At 40.9% G+C, this 19,626-nt stretch overlaps 1 protein-coding gene across 1 annotated transcript in view; it reads right to left on the bottom strand.

Annotated features, from left to right (window-relative positions):
- NCAM2 (neural cell adhesion molecule 2) overlaps positions 1–19,626 on the bottom strand; it is a 262,107-nt gene that overhangs the window by 70,100 nt on the left and 172,381 nt on the right. Inside the window, exons 14-15 of the mRNA XM_044996057.1 lie at positions 4,909–5,028; positions 3,222–3,343 (exon numbers count right to left, since the gene is read on the bottom strand). Of these exons, the coding sequence (XP_044851992.1) occupies positions 3,222–3,343; positions 4,909–5,028 (242 nt within the window). The remainder of the gene's footprint in view (positions 1–3,221; positions 3,344–4,908; positions 5,029–19,626) is intronic.

The following is a 19,626-nucleotide window of genomic DNA, read 5'->3' as shown; positions in this document are numbered from 1 at the left end:
TGAACAGAGTGTGGGTGACAGAAGGCAGGCCAGTGCAGGGGACAGCTTCAAGCATTGGAATGGTCTAAGACCTCCTGTGGGACTACTCCAGCAAAGCCAATGGGTCAAATGTATGTGCTGGGTTTCTTTTAATGGGGGTTCTTATCCCCTTTATATACAATAATAATGATTAAAGTCAAGGGTGGGGTTTGGCCATGTTGTTAAGGCAATAATTCCACAAGAATGAATTAATGGTACAGGGGCAGGGCCATCCAGCCAATTGCCTGTGGACAACGTTTGGGTTTCCCCCCAGGCTAGCTTCAAGCAGCAGAAGAATAGGCTATGGCCTCCGGTGGAACTGCCCCAGCAAGACTGTTGGGTCAAATTTGTGGGATGGGTTTAATGCGGGTTCTTATCCTTTTTATGTACAATAATAATCATTAAAGTCAGGGATGAGGTTTGGCCATGTTGTTAAGATTATAATTCCACAAGAGGAATTCAGGGGTACAGTGCAGGGCCACCCAACCAATTGCCTGTGTACAACTTCTGTGTTTTGCCTTGAGGCTTGGCCCCCGCAAAGGCTCCAGGGAACTACATTGCTTCATAACTTCTCTGGGGTTGACAATGGCATAGCACATGCCCTGTCTCATTTTCAGGTCCACAGATTTTTGGAGTTGGCACCAGGAGCCAGCCGGGAACCCAGGCAGATGCCACTAGTGCTATGGCACCTTGCCGTAGAATGGTTGTCAGCGTGGTGCGGAGATCAGTTGCTCAGTGCACGTGGCAGGCTGTGAGAGAAGTTTTAATGAGTTCATGCAATTTCAGAATCAGGAAAGCCAGTCAGCAATATGGCCCATTACAGAGGAAAAAGTGCTGTGGTACATGCTGTTGTTGGAAAACCGTCAACTGGCATTCTCCACAATCTTGAATCAACTTTCTGCCATTACATTCGTCATTAGGCTAAATGGTTATCCTGATCCTTGCAGTGTTTTTTTAGTTATAAGGTTTTTGGCTGGGTGGTCGTGTACCGGTGGCCCCAAGGTGGATTCCCATCGTCCCATCATGGTTTACATACTTAGGGATCTTGTGAAGATCCTTGGCTATGTATGTCATAATGGACAGGAGGCTGACTTGTTCAGGGCTGCATTCTTGACAGCATTTTTTGGTGCTTTCAGGAGCAGTGAGCTAGTACCTGGATCCGGTAGGGACTCGCAGGAGGGCTTTGCAACTGTGGGATATACAATGGCATGAGCATTCAATAATATAACACTTGTGATGATCAAAGACAGATCAACTTGGCCGGGGTGAATCTGTGATCCTCCAGCAGGGTGGTGAGCCTGGATCTGCCCAGTTCAGGCTTAGAAGGCCTACAGGGTTATATGGCCAAAGGGGAAAGGCCCCCCTTTTATGCAGGTATGGGAGCAGAGGCAATCCAGGCAATTGGGCGTTGACATTCAGTTGCGTACCTAATATATGTAAGACCTCAGGTGGCAAGTCAGCATTAATTTGTTGTAATCTCATTACAGATATTAGACGACCAGTCATGCAGATGGTGGTGTGGATCTGCGGGCATAGTATTGTCTTTTGGGCCCATAGGCATGTGTCCAGGTTGTCTGAGGTTTCACAGCTGGCCTTTGGTGATGAGGCGATACTCAGTTGGCACGCAAGGAAGGGCATGTTATGGAATCAGCTAATACTGATGCTATATGCTGTGTGGGCCCGTCAGCGGCCCCCAGATATAATTAGGTACATCTTGAGGAAATGATTTGGAAATACTTAAAAGGGTGGAACTAATGCTCAGAGCAAGGAGGACTTGAGGCTGATCCTTGAACTTTTTCCAGGAGTTAACATAATTTGGCCAGACATGCTTCAGCACAGGGTCTGGTGGGAAGTTGTGAGTCCCCCGCAGGGTGGACAAGGCAAGGATATATGTGAACAGGCAGGTGGATAAATTCCTTGGGACCATAGGAGGGACAGTAATTTCACACATCCTGGTATAGTATATGGGGCAGCGGCATTGTTTCAGAAGCATGGGGTTCACCTGACTGACTTAGGTGCTGTCATGTTTTTAACTGATATAAAAGATGGCATTAGGCAATGTCTGGGAACCCGACTGTGTGTGGGGAGGAGGCAGCCAAGCTAATTGTGGGTGCCTCCTTGTGGTAGATGTCCAGTCCTTCCTAGGAAAGGTATACAGTGACTGGATAAATGGCTTGGAAAAGGATTTAAAAAGAGATGTTCATTAAAGGAACGAATGGGGGGCAGTTGGGGATTCCTATGATTGGTACGGCAGGGAGACAACCCCCTACTCTCATAGCCCACCTTAACCATCCTCCTACATAAAACAGTGTAGTAGATGGGGATCCTCCATACCTTTTACATCATGATCTTTTTTAACACTATGCTTTATTCAGCAAAATTTGTTAATAAGTGGTAGAACCTACTTAGTAAAAGATATTAGGATGATCATAAATGAAACTGAAACATCATTGAAAAGGAGTTAATCTGTGTGGCAAAGAGGAGTGAATTGTTTAAACCTGCTAGATTTGAGAAGAAATACTACAAATCAGACATCCACCCAACAGAATCATATAATTACCTTTTAAAGAGCTGGTACATTTACTATGATATATGAAAGTCCCTTCCTCGTTGCAATCTATCTGTGGATCAGAATTTCTACACTAAACTTTAAATGCGTAGAAAAGGTAGAAAATACACAATGGCAAGACAACTTCCAACAGTAGTTCTGGTAACCTAGAGAACAATTAAGCTGATTTAAATTGCATTTGCACATTAGGATGCCCTTATACAAGTATAACACCACAAATAAACACAACCATAAAAGGCTAATTATTTTGTTTCAGAATATTCTTTAATCACATACTGTGCTCTCTCATTTACTTAGTATACTATCTTATTAAACTTTTTAGATTTGAAAACAAAACAAACATTTTTACTTACCATATAATAAAACAAAATCTCAGGAAGTTTTCTTGTCAGTTCTGACTTTTCAGTCACACATTTAGTATACTAATCTGACATTAAAAACAAGGTCAAAAGGAGTAACAATAACTAGTATACATTTCAAATATACAATTGTTCCAAATTTCTTTTTTCTTCAGCTGTGTAATAAGCAATCTATTTTAAAACAAAGTATTGATGTTTTCCATGAAACCTCTTCTCAACATTAAAAACAAATAATATAGATCAAAACATTCCCCAGTGATTAATGGAATACTTACACTTCTGTATTTCACGATATATTCCAATATGGGGGCTCCTCCATCATCCTGTTTAGTTATACTAAGTTTAAAGCTCTTTCCACTGCCTGGTTGTCCATGAATTGATGGAGGGCTTGGCTCACCTGAGCAATTGGGGGGGGGGGGAGAAGAAGAGAAATTTAATATTTGTGTAGTATTATATATATTATTTCTACTGTTTGATTACTTAATATTATTAATCAAAACCTTCATAATCAAATAGGATGTTTTCAAGATTTCTGCAACATACTTAATGATACTTAATGATCATCCTGGCATCAATGCTGTCACATTTGTTACAAAATATATCAAAGATTTGTACACTAAAAATAAAAGGGATTTAGAGTAAAAATAGTCTCAGTCTCTGTGATTTGATATCTTTTTATCCTTTCAAATTTAACTTGTTTTAGAAATGACTCCTTATGCAGGCACTAATTTAGAAAAGCAGCTGGTTAATTTTAAGCACGTAAGTAATCCCATGCTATTCAGCAAATCATTATACACATCCTTAACTTAAAGCATGTGCTTAAGTCCCATTGGTAGAATCTAAATCATTATTAACAGACAATAAACTGTCATAAACAGCAGCAATAAACTGTCCCAAAGCAAACCCGAGGCTCTTTTAGATTATACAATACTATCATTTTATTAAGAATGAATTTGAAGAAAAGCATTTTATAAGATCTTGAAATGTATGAAATTTTACTTCAAACACACTCTATTTTTTATAATAAACCCATCCTTTGATGTTGACCCTGTTGTTTCTTACAAGGAGGTTCTACTATAACAGGAATATTTATGCTGAAATTTTGATTAGAGTACATTTTAAACTGGAGCATAAATACAGGACTCAAGTGTACTGCCATTGCTAAAAGGAGAGGGTTGTGTTTTTGTCTGCTGGTGCTCAGGCGCATGTTCCATCATATCTTTAGTCTGAGTATCTGATCCCTTCCAGGAAAAAACAGGGAACTGCCATGTAAAAGAAACTTACTCCTGGAATGCTTCAGAGGGCAGGAATTTTTTATTTCAATACTAGATCTGTTTAAAGTATTGCTTGAATGCTGTTTTTCTAATTATTTTTGTTTTTTAAAGTAATCAATTTTTCCTTTCAATTTTTTTCTGAATTTTCTACCAAGAAAAGGGGAAAAAACCTGTTTTCTAAAACTGAACTCAAAATTATTTTTAAACTTTTGGTTTTTCATTGAAAATTTGAAAAAAAATCACAGGAAATTTGGGGAAAATATTTTCTTTCAAACATTCCCCGAAAAAACTATTAGCATTTATTAACTATCTCTGTGCAATATCTTTTCTGCACCACAGAATGGAGCAGGTTGTCTGAGCAAAAGGGTGGGATGATTGTGCAATTGTGAATGTAAAAATAAAACCAGTGTCTTAGGCCTGATTTTCTCAGGTCATCAAGAAGAGAGGCTAGAAATGTATTGGAGCTTTCTTAAGAGGCTGCTGTGGAAAAAGAACTGGAGGCACTGGATGTAGTTTAATTAGGCTGAAACTTTATTCCTGAAACAATCTAGGGGAATGTGGTATTGTAAACTGTGCATTTTACTCAGAGTGAATCATTTTTGAAATTATGAGCTGAACTAGAGGTAAAATAGGCTGACAAGAGTACAAATAAACTAACTTTTCATTTAAAAACAAAGGCATTACTCACGAACGGGTAAAGTCTGAAAGATCTCAATTTTGCTATACTCTCCTTGTCCTTTTCCATTTACAGCTGCAACCTTGATTTCATAGGTTGTGTTAGGTTCCAGATTGCTAAGAACAACCATTGCTAAAAGGAAAGGAAAGAAAGCGATGAAACAAAATTTGACAAAATGATAGATTAAGATAATAACATTTCCAAGGCCATTTTGTAATTCATTTGATTTGAAATTAGGAGTCTAATTTTACAATGTTTTATTTACAAAAGTGAAAAATATTCATCTGGTTCAATGCTAATCATTTCAAATTGTTTTGTTACTACACAAATTTTGCTGCAATTAAGTAAGTTATACCGTCTGTGGACATTAGTGCAGAAGTTACAGAAGTCAAGTGCAAATATAAATAGCTTGGTAGTGATTCACATTTCTATGAGATGCCATGCCTGATTCCCCAGTAAGATTGGGACATTTTTGCCCCACTCCATTGACAAACAGTTGCCCTAGACACCATTGGTTGATGTCCCCACTGAAGGGACACTCAGGTTACGTCTACACTGGAATAAAAGACCCTGGCATAGCCATGGTTGGCCCACATCAGCTGACTCAGGCTTGTGCTGCAAAGCTAAAAATTGCCGTGTAGACACCTGGGCTGGATATTGGGCTCTAGGAGCCTCCCCCATTGTGGTGTCCCAGAGCTTGGCCTCCAGCCTAAATGTCTACACAGCTATTTTACAGCCCTGCAACATAAGCCGTGTGTGTTAGCTGACCCATGCCAGCCGCAGGTGTTTAATTGCTGTGTAGACATACCCTCAGGTTGTGTGGGGCTGCTTCAATGGTTATTATGGCATCCTCCCACTTCAGCCCACCGGTATGGAAAATGCAGATCTGGAAAAGAGGTCATGGGCACCCTTAAATCCAGTTGAAAACTGGCAGCTATAGCGCCTTCCTTGGGGCCATTATCAGCTGCTGTAAATTGAGTGGGACAAGTAAGCAAGTGAATGACAAACACATGGAATGGGTTTAAACAGCAGGCTGCAAGTTTACTAATTGTACCTTAGGGAAGGGAACTACCCTGCTCACCCCTAGCTCCAACATAACATGGACTTATTTAATTAAAGCTAGTTACAGGGCTTTGGCCACAAACCAACAACAACTTGGGGTGGACCCTCCTGGTCTATCCAATAGACTCAGCACCACTATGAAACCTCTCACCACCACCCCACATAATAAGGAAGATGGAGAAACAGAGGCCAAAAGTCTGCAAAGACTTCAGGCTCCTCCTCCCCACATGTGCAAGATCCAGCAATGAAATCCAAGGTCTCATTTACCTCTGACATCTGGCCCGTTTAGCCTGTACCCACACTGGACACTGGCTACAAGATGCAACAAGTCAGTAGTCTTAACAATACAGTATGAACTTTGAATCCTATTGTTCCCAATTCAACTACGCCTCCAGGAGGCTGCAAGAAGGACAAAACAACCCATCAAACCAAATGGCAATTTGGTCCTATGAGAAAAATTCCTTCCTGATTCCTAAAAATGGGTGATCAATCAGGCCACAGCATCACAAGCGGTACGGCCTCTAACCTACAACTGGGAAGAAGGGAGAGCAGGGAATGAACTGGAAAGTAAGAGGCTTTTGAAAAGCCTGACATAATTTAAAGAGGCAAAGCGGGGAGACACCTGGCAGCCAGTCACCTGACCTCATTCCACCTTGTCCAGCCAATGTCTAAGCAAAGCACCAAAGCTGGGTGGGAGGATAGCACCTCCCTTCCTGTGATGCATGTGTTTTGGGCTTCCCTCTTTGCCTGCTGTCCACACCAGGTCCTCCCCGACGAAGAGTATTAGAGAAGTTTTTCAGACAAATCTGCATCCATCACCATCTCCCCCACAATGTGAGCTGAACCACGCACTCCTCAGACAGCGCACAGTGTCCGCCCTTGCCCATTGTATGTAAATTATTCATTCGCCATGCTGTGGAAATTGCACAATGTTTTACTAACAAATCTATAAAGAGAGAAGATTCTTGTCAAGAGCAAATTAAATTTTCTAAGTCCTAATATCAAGAATCTAAAAGTTAACTGATCCCATCCGTAGATCCTTAGAGAGAGGTCTATGGAATGCCTACAAGCCAAGGCACTCAGGGACATCCTCAACAAATGATTCAGAAAAGAAGGTTGGCACCTTAACCTTAGACACATAAATACATCACCTAATATCTTCAGCAAGCTGTTAAAGAGCACTTTAAAGAGCAAGAGTTGATTTCCCAAGATGCGCATCAGTAAGTGCCATGTATTAGAAGGGAAAATCAAACCCTAGCCTGAGCATTCCATACAAATCAAGTGTTGCTCTAGAACTGTAGCTGTACTTCAGGATGAAATTATAAGCACATGCTTAGAACAGTAAAAAAGTTGCATGAAATGAACTATCCTCCTAATAATACAAACATACGGACGAGGTACAGCAAATGAGCAATATAATCTACAAAAGAGCTAAATTTCAGATTCTCACTAGAAACACAGTCCAGTATATTATGAAAAGACTTGGCATGATCGATGCAAATGTTATTGATATCACATATGTGCCTTGAGACCTGAACACAGAACATGATTTCCCTGCTCCTGCATTGAAGGGGTACTCAGCTGCCTCAACAATAAAGTTCCCAGTTCCCTCCCAGGCTCCTGGGTTCAGATTCACATGGGGAAAAAGGGTGGAAATTGGATGTGCTGCAGGGGAAGCACATCAACCCTCACCTGCCCTGTAGAGCTAGGGATGTATCTTCTTTACTGTGCAGCCACCTTCGAGGGGCAGCTGCAAGTCTTTGGTCATGCGACTCCATTGGAGTCACTGTGCCAGGGAGCCTTTGTTGTTGTTTGTTTGTTTGCAATGGTGAAGTATTTCAATGGTCGATTTAGTATCATTTTTTAAGTTTTATTTTTACAGAACACATATTGTTTCTGTTATTGCTTTTGTTATTTTATTGGCTAAATATGTATTATCCTGTCTATTTTGGATGCCTCTTGTTTTCTGCAGTAGATAGAAGCCCCATTACAAGCGGAGCTAAATGAGTGTAATGAGTTTTGCAAAACAGGAATTTACACATTTCACACTTTATTATGAGCATATTATATGAATTAGTCATTGACACATGGTGATAATTTTCTCACAGACAAAGCTGCAGAGTTATGTCTGACAGCATTCCTTAGTTTTATCATTCTTTCATATTTAAAAAAAAATAAACTATAAATTATTAGCAATTATCTATTGAAAAATAAAGACACGAGAATATTCATATTTTCAGAACAAGTGAAAATTTACAATATGTAGCATTCAACTATAGCAAGATGAAATGAAAAGAATAGAATAAGCAGCAGCCCTGTCTGATGTGCCTTTGAGCCATGACTGCTTTCCACATCTGAATAATGGCATTCAAAATAAACCTTTGGGCATACAAAAAATGAGTGGCATGGCAAATGCTTTTAAAATTTAAACAGCATCAAAGTGTGGCTATGAGTCTGCCTTTCATAAAATCCTAATGTGTTAACAACCCCATACAATCTAAGGGTCCAAGCCTGCAAACACTTATGCACATGATTGAGTCTATGGGACTACTTAAATGAGCAAAATTACTCATGTCTTCAGTGCTTAAAGAATCATGGCCTACATTTGAATCCCCAAGATATCACTTTGCATCAGATACCTTGATCTGAAAAACAGCTTAATGAAAACAAAATGCTTGAAATCTGACAGCATAATCTGGCCCCAAGCATTGGCATCAATGGAAAGTTCTGCTTAAAAATCTGAGGGTATGATGTAGCCCTTGATTGTTTTATGATTTTTTCTAAGAATACAGGGAAGAAATTAGGACAAACCACAATATTACGTAGAACCCCTTTCTTTCTTCAAGCACAAAAAAAGCAGTAGAGTAGTAGCCAGGTGGTGGTAAGTACAGGAACTATCCAACTACTTAAGGGTAGAATGTCCAGGCCCTAATAGGATCTCAAAGAAACAATGGACTTTTCATTGCCAGATAATGCAATGTATTGCATTGTAATGAAATGTTGGGGATGGGAGTGCATTATTAAATACAGTAATTATCAAAAATGTGTAATGTATGCACCCATTGCAGTGGAATCTGAGTCAAATAATGCCCAGTTCCTCTTTCGCCAACTTCAAATTGATCTTGTTCTCTTCCTAAACAGGGTTTACAGTTTCGAACAGCCAGTCCTAGGTGACTGTGAATGACTCAGGATTTTTATCAATGGTCACCCGGGCAAACTTTCACAGGCATCACTGCAGTGATAAGGTTTACATTTGCAAAGCATCTCCACAAACTAAAATAAACCCAGAAGATTTACTAATGTGTGCATCATTTACCATTTACATGTATGATACCGTTGGCAACAGTATCATGTCCTGAGGAGCAGCAGTAATTTAGGACTATCTTCTACCACTCTTACTTACATTCTATTCTATTCTTTTGAAGGTTCTCATTTTGCCCACCTCCCTATAGTATCTGAGCATTATCCAGAAGTGCACTAAGTGATGTGACTAGCATTTGTCATATATGACTCTCAAATAGTGTGATGCATTAAATAGCACCTTACTCTGCTCTGCAGGAAGACTCCTTCACTTTGCTGGGATTACTAACAGAGTAATTGCTCAATATGGGTAGGCCTTACTCATGTCAAGTCATACATGTTGAGCAATTACTCTGCTGGGGGAAGAAGTGGATCACAGGTTTTGAAGTCTAAACTGCCCAGGCCTTGTTTTTCCCACTGCTAAGAAGCTAGCTATTGGTGTGCAAGTCATATGGTGGCAGACAATACTTCTGAAGGATTAGAAAGGCCTTGTATAAGAGGAGTGTGACCCAAAATTGTAGGAGAAAAGCTGCAAGGAATGTAACACTTAAAAGAAAGAGAGAAAGCAAAAAAGGAAAAGAAAAAAAAATGGTCTCTGCATGTAAAAGTCAAACAATATTTCAGCTGCAGTCCATAAATGTTTCAGCTTGAGAAGGCTCATTCATTATCACAGGATTTTAACGGCTATCAAGCAGAATAGTGCATTTATATAAAGTGCAAAGGTTCGCAGTGAAACAAATGGTGTCATAAATCTAACCACATTTTTAAAAAAGATTTTCTGGTACCAAGATTAGGTTGTTTATATTGCTTGGTTATCATAGTAGGATATGAGAATGGAATTATTTAGGTTTTATAGTCATATTAAATTGACTCCCCCTCAATGAGACTGCATAGCATCATGACTCCCTTGTGATTGCCATGGACAACATAAATCATCACCCAACAGAGGAAAGCTAGGGTACAAATAATACAGTTATAGTACATTTAATCCCACAGTAGATACTTTTATGAGGACAGTTAATAGAAATATTGTATACATTAATACACTGAGAAGATTGTGGAGTTAGCTGTTGCACAGAACAGATTTATTCTTGTCTCTGTTTCTAATTCACTGAAGAAGTAAATATCATAAAAAATCCTAGGTAAAGGTTGAATAACTGCTATGTGAAATTAATCTTCTGTTTTGATAACTTCCAGAAGCAAGTGGAACCTATCGCTAGCTACAAAACCAGAGTCAGTCCATGCTCTCAAATGCATATTGTGGAAAGTGGGAGCACTGCCGAATTTCTATTAAATGGGAGAAATTTCTGTCACAACGGGGATGGTTGATCCTAGGACACATCATCTCTCCTATCTCCAGGTATGATTCTCCATTATGTTGCACCTTGTAGTGAGCAAGCATAAGAAAACTACCACCAGTGCCAGTACGTGGAAAGTTCTCATTTAGTAGTGTTTTACAGCCTGTTTGCCCTCACCTGGTAAGTGACTACACACGGTGCAAGGCAATAAGGAAACAGGATCACTGACTTCTGACACGGTGCTGGGGCAGGAAGAAGGGAAGGCTTCCCTCCACTGCATCATCTCCCTTGAAACCTGTGTGACCTCCTCTTTGTAAGATTATGCTGACTCACATAATCATAAACCGGTTCTATGCTGTGAAACCCCCTGAGGGTGAGAGATCTAGGGAAGCAACTGGAGAAGAAAAGGAAGCAAACTTTGCCAGCATTAAGAATGGGTCTGGGGGGATAGTGTTGAAGTACTGGCAGGCTGTAAAAATGTCCCTGCTTTCTGTGGAAGTCAAGAGAGTTGAGGAATTTTCTGCAATCCTTGGATATTATGGGTTTGGAAAATTATGTCCCCTGTCTGATCTATGTGTGTATATGAGAGAGAAAGGCTCAAACTCCCTCTCTCTACCACTGATCCACAGAAGTTCTAACAAATTAGCCCTCAGAAGTTTGATCTTCTGATCTAGGCCACAGAAGTTTTGCGAAACAGAGAGAGGGGATATATTCTGATTAGAAATAAATTAGAAAGAAAAGAAATTTAGGGATTTTGCTTCCTGGTAGGAATTGTGCTGATTCATATTCAGAAACAGTCTCAGTGTCCCAGTCCCATCTGTCTGCCTTGCCCAAATAACAACTAATTTCATAAATGATGATTCAAGCATCTGGCTATAAATGTCAGAATTTGACTAAGACTATGTGATGCACTTTAATAATGAAAATATGTCAAGCTGCATACTAGATTGGTAGAAAAAACAAAACCAAGGGTCCAATCCATATCCCATTGAAATCAATGGCACAACTCCCATTCAGTTTAATGGAAACAGGTTTGGACCTTATGTTGTCTCTGTTTAATAAAAATTCAAAACTAAATGCCAGACCCCTTCTAAAAATCAGTGAGATAATGGCTCTGTCGGAAAGTTGCACCTCTCTGTAGACTATAATATAAAATTATGACAGTGTTGAAATAAAAAAAGTGACAGCTTAATTACCTGTGAATCAAATACACTGTTACATGGGTCATTTCATTTTAAAATATATTTTTCTGTAACTGATTAAAAAACTGTACGTGGCAAAAGCATATTAAATGTTTTGTACACAGTCACCAAAACACAATTACCCTTTAAATATTTTCTTCCTCCACATATTTAATTTTCATTTTTATTAGGTAATTTAAGGATTCCAAGATATCAGGTACACACAATGAATCTAAAGAAACTGCAGGAACCTCATGCCTGAAGATACCTCAGAGATCATCTTTGATACATCTTTTCATTGAATTAAATCTAATAAGAAATGCTAATAATACATAGGTGGAACAATTACTGTTATAAAATCTGAAGTGCCAGAAATTAAAGAACAATGTTAGACCCTGATCCAAAACAAAAAGAAGTCAAGGTAAATCTTTACATTGACTTTGATGGGCACTGGATCAAACTCAATGTGCACAGTAACTAATAATGTTTAATGAACACAAGTGGCTGGTTCTATAAATGCTGTAGTCTGACTTGTATTTAAACTACAGAAATATGCTTTATTTAGAGAGGGCACAATCTTTATTTAAAAATCACAACACTGATTTCCTGAGACAGTAGAGTTTTACTCAACTCTAGCATTTATCTGTTTTCTCCATATACCATTCAAGGACCCCCCCCATATATTGTGAAGCAAACACATGCAATAGCCCAGATGTCAATCCAGAATTATCAAGACTTCATAATGGAATTGAAAACAGGGGTTCACTCCACCGTTGCCAACTTTCATGCAGTAAATAAGCACCCCGACTTTCAAAATAAACCAAAAATTAAGCTAATCCCATTTTAAAACAAGGCCAAAACAAGCCAATTCCTAAGAACCCCAACACTCTATGTGACTAGATCCCCCCAACGTGCAGTCTGGGACTGTGGTGGGCCCGCTGTGCACCTCTGACTCTCTCCCTCCTTGCCCCTGCCAAACAAGCAACAAGCTACAAGCCAAAAACGAGCCAACAAGCAACTCACAAGCCCAATTTCTGCAGTTTTTTTGTGGGTTTGGCATGTCTGGTTCATTCAACACAACTGAGTCAACATTAATATAAAGAAAGCAATTGTGCTGTCCTTAAAACATTCCTTAGGATATAGTTTTTCATTAGCAAAGATTAGGTTTGCATGAGGAGACTTATTTATATTCACATTTTCATTTTCCATTTCATTTTGTTCAAAGAGCAACTTTCAACTACATTAAATCCAAATTATGGCTCAGAAAACAATTCAGTGAAATATTCTGAACCTGGAGACATAAACAGAACCATAATCTGAGAACAGAAACAAACCTATTTAGATGGATCTGTGTTATATGTGGTCAGTGAATTGTTCATCTAACCTGGATGAAATACAAACATATGTTCATGAGCTGCATTTCAGATTATGTGTTTGCAAAAGCCAATAATAAGAAAAATGAGGAAACATACAATTGCACCAAAGGTTTATAGAATATGGACTAAAAATAAAAAGCTGCTAATGTTCCTTATTAGTGATGTCTCATATTGTTATCATGTCCCCGTCCCCCTTCCCCAAAATTGTTGCATCAGATAATAAAGGACAGTAAAACCAATTAATGGTTTAGAACTTAATTCTGCCACTCTTACACTGAATAGTAGTTTACTTGGTAAACAATCCTATAGACATCAATGGGATTATTTGTGTTGTCAGAGACTAACTCAGAGTAAGCTTAATGGAACCTGGCTCTTAATGGTGATTGTCAAGAATCATGTAACTGCAGCATCTGACTTCAGTTATCCAAGGACATTTAGATACATATTCCAAATCTAAACACCACAGAAACATATTGAAGTTTCCCTTCAGTCACTGCCTTTCATGTTTTGCAGTTCCCCATTGCTTTCATCCTTAGTGAAATCTTTTTGGAGCACTGTTAAAATTTTTCTTGCAAATAGGAAACAATCCCTTCTAGGTATCCACAGTTCACTGCTTCAGTTGTTTGTTGGTGTAGGTTTTCTTAGATACTGTTTTCTTCATATCACTGTACTTGATTCAAATCACTTGACTGTGATAACAATAAAGAAAAACACATGAATAGAGCCAGCCAACTTTCCCTGACCTGACTTGACTCTGTGTCTGCACATACTAAGTAAATCTTAAGAGGGGCCCCCTCTTATGTAGCTGCCTCTCTCTAGGTTGTGTTACTGTTGCTGCTCACTCCCTTGCTGCCTCCCTGGACATCTAAGCCTGGGGGTCAGAATCTCTCAGGTTGTTACTTAGCTGAGGAACAGGCAACTAGTCTGAAGAAAGATGGGAAGCAGCTGTCAGTTCAGAAACTGAGCCATCACCAAGGGATAATAGGCCTCTTGGGGCCAAATATCTCTCCCTATGCCAGGTTAATGGAGGGGGGGAGCAGAGAAGCACTGCATTCACCCCTCAGTGCAGGGGTGGCCAACCTGAGCCTGAGAAGGAGCTAGAATTTACCAATGTACATTGCCAAAGAGCCACAGTAATACGTCAGCAGCCCCACATCAGCTCCACCCTCTGCCCCTGCTCCCAGCACCTCACACCCACCGGCTGCCCCGCCAATCAGCGCCTCCCCCTTCCTTCCCACACCTCCTGATCAGCAGTTTCATGATGTGCAGGAGGCTCTGGGGGGAGGGGGAGGAGTAAGGGCACGGCAGGCTCAGGGGAGGAGGCGGGGAGGGGTGGAGTGGGGGGCAGGGCCCTTGGCAGAGCCAGAGGTTGAGCAGTGAGCCCTCTCCCTCCCCCTGCCCGGCACACTGGAAAGTTGGTGCCTGTATCTCCAGCCTCAGAGTTGGTGCCTATACATGGAAACGCATCAGGAAACACAGCTTGCCAGCACTTTCAAAAGACACATAGATCTATGTCACAACATTATCTCCACCATGCTTAACAGCATGGACCCAATCATCCTTCTTTTAGGACTTTTCCATCCCCTTTCCATATGGAAACTTTTCCAACAGTGTGGAACATGTATATTGATATTTCATAAGACAATAAAACTTTGTACCATAACTTTCACCATGTCCCACGTCACTCGAGTAAATTTTAATTAAATTGCTTTGTACTTAGTGTTAGTTTCAACAGGTTAGTCTCACATTCAATTCCTTTCTCCTTATCACTTTCCTCACAGTTTTTGAACTGATATTAGCAGTATTTTGCTCCTTAAGCAATTTTGCAACTTCTCAGGCTTTACACCCTCCTGATTTCTTCAACTATTTCTATACCGTTCTTTCACACAATTCTGTAGCTCAGTAAGTCTCATAATTTGCTGGCTAGGCAACACTCTTCCTATTTTATAGCAGTTTCCATCATCCACCAAGAGATGTTGCTTTAGTTTTCATAAGATGTATTTTACTTACAAAATTATACTTTTCTGCAACAAGGACAGAATCTAGCTATTTTTATCATGCTTACAAGATACTCCTATTCTTCCCCTCAGTTGAAGCACCAACATGTGCATAAGCACATCAATCCATCTTTTCGCCTTATTGAATAGCTGAAAGGTACCTGTTTAAATGGATTCACTTTCTTTTCTGCTCCATCTCTCTCTTTATTTTTAAATTTTCAGGATGCCTCTATAAACTTCCTGATGACTAAAGTTTGGTGCTCAGTGACATACATGTTCACCATTACAATTATTAAATTTACTAACTGATACTGGTGCCTTTTAACACCCGACACATACAGCAAAAACATGGACAGAACAATATAGAACACATTTCTCAAGTACAGCAGGAGCAGTCCACTGTCTATAAATTTTAGAGCCAAGCATCCTCAACTGTTAATGTATCATTCCACAGGAACAAGAGTGGTAAGTGAAAGAAGGACATACTTGATAAAGCTTGATATGTATAGAAGAGTACATACTAAAATAGAAATACATGTTCAGCTTTATGCAAACAAATTCAGATCCTTTGCATCATATGATCTCATGTTCTCTGGTGCAGAAACTCCTTTCCAAATGTTCCTTTCCAACAATCACTAGCTTTACATTCTCTCTTGGTATTTCTACATATCATTTTGTGTAGTCTTTCATGAGAGAGTTAGCGGGGTTCAATTTTTCTGTGCATAGGGTTTTCTGTATTCTGAATGTGTTCAAGTTTAAATGATTTCTTACTTTTAAACTTATCTCCTTTGATTGCTTATCATTCATGGTCCCAGGACTGAAGACCCTGATCCAAAGCCCATAGAAGTTAGAGTCTCAGAAAGACTCTGACTGATATCAGTGGCCTTTGGAGAATTGGGTCCGTAGAACCCAGTTCTATTTTCAGTTATGTGAGTGCAAATATTTCCGTTCTTCCTTCTCTGGCTGGTGTAGGGTCTGAAGGAAGCTGCATCCTACCCTCAGTCAGAAGGACAGTTCTCACACTGCAGAACCTTGAGAGTAAGACAGTGAAGCCAGAAGTGGATGGAGATTCCCACTGTTCCCAGAAATGTCCAAGAAAAAGACTCCCAAGACACATTGGGATGGGGAAAGCGGGCATTCTTACATATGGTTCCTTCTGGGGACATGACGAGTGTTCACAATAGATAATTAACAAGTGTTTAATCTTAATACATCTTTGATTGTCATTGCTATACTTTCAATAGAACCAATATTATGGCAGGATAAAATTATTTCTCTCTCTCTCTCTCTCTCTCTCTCTGTATATATATATAATCTGAGAAGGTGAAATCCTTTTCGTAAATCAAGTTCAGATCATGGTTTAATTTTTTTTAAAAAACTTTGATGTAACAAAAAATTCTGGGCCAAATCATGCAGCTGTTGTGCTCATGAAAACTCTTCACTTTCATTGGCGATATGAGCACATAAGGGCTGCAGAGCTGGGACTTGTATTTGTAAATCAACATTTTACTGAATGAATGTACTATACAATAATGAGTGATAAAGAATAGGAACTAACCATATTATCTTACTATAACAAGACGCTGGCCCTTTAAGGGACCAGCATTGCCATTAACTCCTGTTATGATGTTTCATTTCCCTTAAGGCAAAGCATTCCATTCCTTGTTGTTCTTATGGAACATGTGACTGATCATGTGGCAGACAGCAATGCCTGCAGGGAGAAGAGACAGGAAATAAAAGGCAGATCTTGGAGAAGAAGAAGAATTGTCTCCACTAGGAGACCTGAAGGGAAACAGTGTAGCTGTTTGGTCAGTTGAGGTAAGGACCTGCTGAAAGAGCTTGAGGATATGTCTACACTGCAATAAAACACCCATGGCTGGCCTGTGTCAGCTCACTTGGACTCGTGGGACTCAGGTTTAGGGGTTATAAAACTGCAGTGTAGACATCTGGGCTTGGGCTGGAGCCAAGGATCTGGGGCCCTCCCCCTTCTTGTGAGTGTCTGGGACTCCTACAATACAATTTTATAGCCCCACGATTTGAGCTCTGTGAGCCTGAGTCAGCTGACATGGGCCAGCTACAGGTGTTTTATTGCAGTATAGACATATCCCAAGTGGCCAGAAGCTAGTGAGAAGGCCAAGAAATGTCTGAAACAGGTGTAGACCTCTGCAGCTAAGGCCTGGTCTACACTAGGAGTTTATGTCATATTTAGCAGCGTTAATTCGACTTAACCGTGCACCCGTCCACACCAGGAAGCTAATTAGTTCGACCTAGAGGGCTCTTTAGTTTGAATTCTGTACTCCTCCCCGACGAGGGGAGTAGCGCTAAATTCGACATGGCTATGTCGAATTAGGCTATGTGTGGACGGAAATCGACCTTAGTAGCTCCGGGAGCTATCCCATAGTGCACCACTCTGTTGACGCTCTGGACAGCAGTCCGAGCTTGGATGTTCTGACCAGTCACACAGGAAATGTCCAGGGAAAATTTGACATGCTCCGGCGCCTTGTGGATGTTCTGCAGGACCGCAGTCAGGAGGACAGAGTCCCCTGCACTGTATCTGCAACCGCCCTCCCCCGCCACAAAGTCCCACCTCACCTAAAGTAACAAGAAGGAGGGGCGACAGGAGCCGTGAAAACTGTCACTGCACCCCTGCAGAGTGCACAAATACAAGAAGGCTCTCATTCCCTAAATGTTGAGAAGTCCTTCCCTTCCTGGCTCACCGAAGCCCCAATCTCAGTTTCATCCCCTAACTGTGTAGTTGATTATTAAAAGTAGTTTGCTGTTAATTTCTATTTCCGTCAAGTTTTTCTACAGAAGACTGTCTGTGAAGGGGGCGTGGGGGGAAGAGGGTTGTTAATTGCATAGGACAGTCACCTTTACCAGGGTACAGACACAGGGGCAGGATCAACAGCAGGTCACACACACAGTGCAGTCTGTAGCCACCCTGGTCGGTCTGGAAGGTGTTTTCCATGTTCTGTGTGTGTGGGGGGGTACGTGACTTTGTGGCATGGGAGGGCGGTTACAGAACTTATGCAGCGGTCCTTGTCCCGGACCACAGAGCCACGCAGCAGGGGAATCTGTAACCGTCCTCCCCCGCCACAAGGTCACATAGCCCCCGCACACAGAGTCCCGAAAAGGAGGGATGGCAGGCTCCGTTGAAACAACCAGTCCGGCACTGCAGACCGCTCTAGGAGCAGGAGCCTATCATTCCTCGAGTGTAGAAACGGTGTTAACATCACTGCACACCCTACCCACCACAGTGTGCGTCCCTGTTTCAACCCTTTAACGCAAATTCATTAATAAAGACAACATTGTTAATTAACAATGTTCCATTAACTTTATTTTTAAACGTGTGTTGGAAGGGGGGAAACGTGGTGAACAGGGTATGTAACCGCAGAAGAAAGTCAACAGTAACTGAAGCAGGGGCAGGTTCAGCTTCTCTGTAAAGAAACTGAACAGTCACAGATTACCCTGCTCCCTGAGGAACCTAGCTTTCAAAGCCTCCCGGATGCACAGAGCTTCCCGCTGGGCTCTTCTAATTGCACGGCTGTCTGGCTGAGCATAATCAGCAGCCAGGCGATTTGCCTCAACCTCCCATCCCGCCATAAAGGTCTCCCCCTTGCTCTCACAGAGATTGTGGAGCACACAGCAAGCTGCAATAACAATGGGGATATTGGTTTCGCTGAGATCCGAGCGAGTCAGTAAGCTCCTCCATCTCCCCTTGAGACGTCCGAAAGCACGTTGAATGATGACAGTTACCCAAGACCACCCTCGACACATTTTTCCCCCCAGCATGCATTGTGGGGAAATCCCAGAATTCAAATGGGCAGCGGGGACTGCGGGAACTGTGGGATAGCTTCCCACATTGCACCGCTTCCAGTGTCGACGCTTGCCCCGTTAGTGTGGACTCACAAAGTCGAATTAGTGTCCTTAGTGTGGACACACAAATTCGACTTTGTAAGGTCGATTCCACAAATTCGAATTAAGTTAAATCGAACTAATCTGGTAGTGTAGACATACCCTAAGAGTGGTAAAAAGGACTATTCACAGACCTTAGTGGCCGCTGTAGAGAACTTCTGCAGGCAGAATAGGTAGAATAGCCAGGTCGAAGGCCTGTGTGATCCCTATTTTTCCCTGTAACATGGGGAAAACACCTGAGGCCGGAGATGGATGGGAGATGGAATCCTATGCAAGTATTGGAATATAACTTGCATAGTAATAAACTGGAAGTGAAAAGGGGAGATTTTATTTAGGAAGTCCAGTTGTGCTGTGTGTGATTACTCCAGTGGTGCAGAGTGAGGGGAAACTAGAGCTGGCTGGGCATATGATGGGGTAGCAGGCAAGATGATCTTTTAACATGTTCGCTTCCAGAATAATATGAAAATATGCTAGTAATATTTTGTGCATTATTATTGTGAATTTCACCCTAAGAGGTCATCTGAGTCTACACAATGCAAAAACCTTTGATAATTCCTAAACAAAACAGCAACAAAAAGTCTTAAGAATAAAATTAAGTTTG

The sequence above is a fragment of the Mauremys mutica genome, chromosome 1 (genome assembly GCF_020497125.1).
Source record: "Mauremys mutica isolate MM-2020 ecotype Southern chromosome 1, ASM2049712v1, whole genome shotgun sequence".
Taxonomy (NCBI): Eukaryota; Metazoa; Chordata; order Testudines; family Geoemydidae; genus Mauremys; species Mauremys mutica.
Note: the sequence above shows the minus strand (reverse complement) of the source record. Positions and strands in the feature narration are given on the sequence as shown.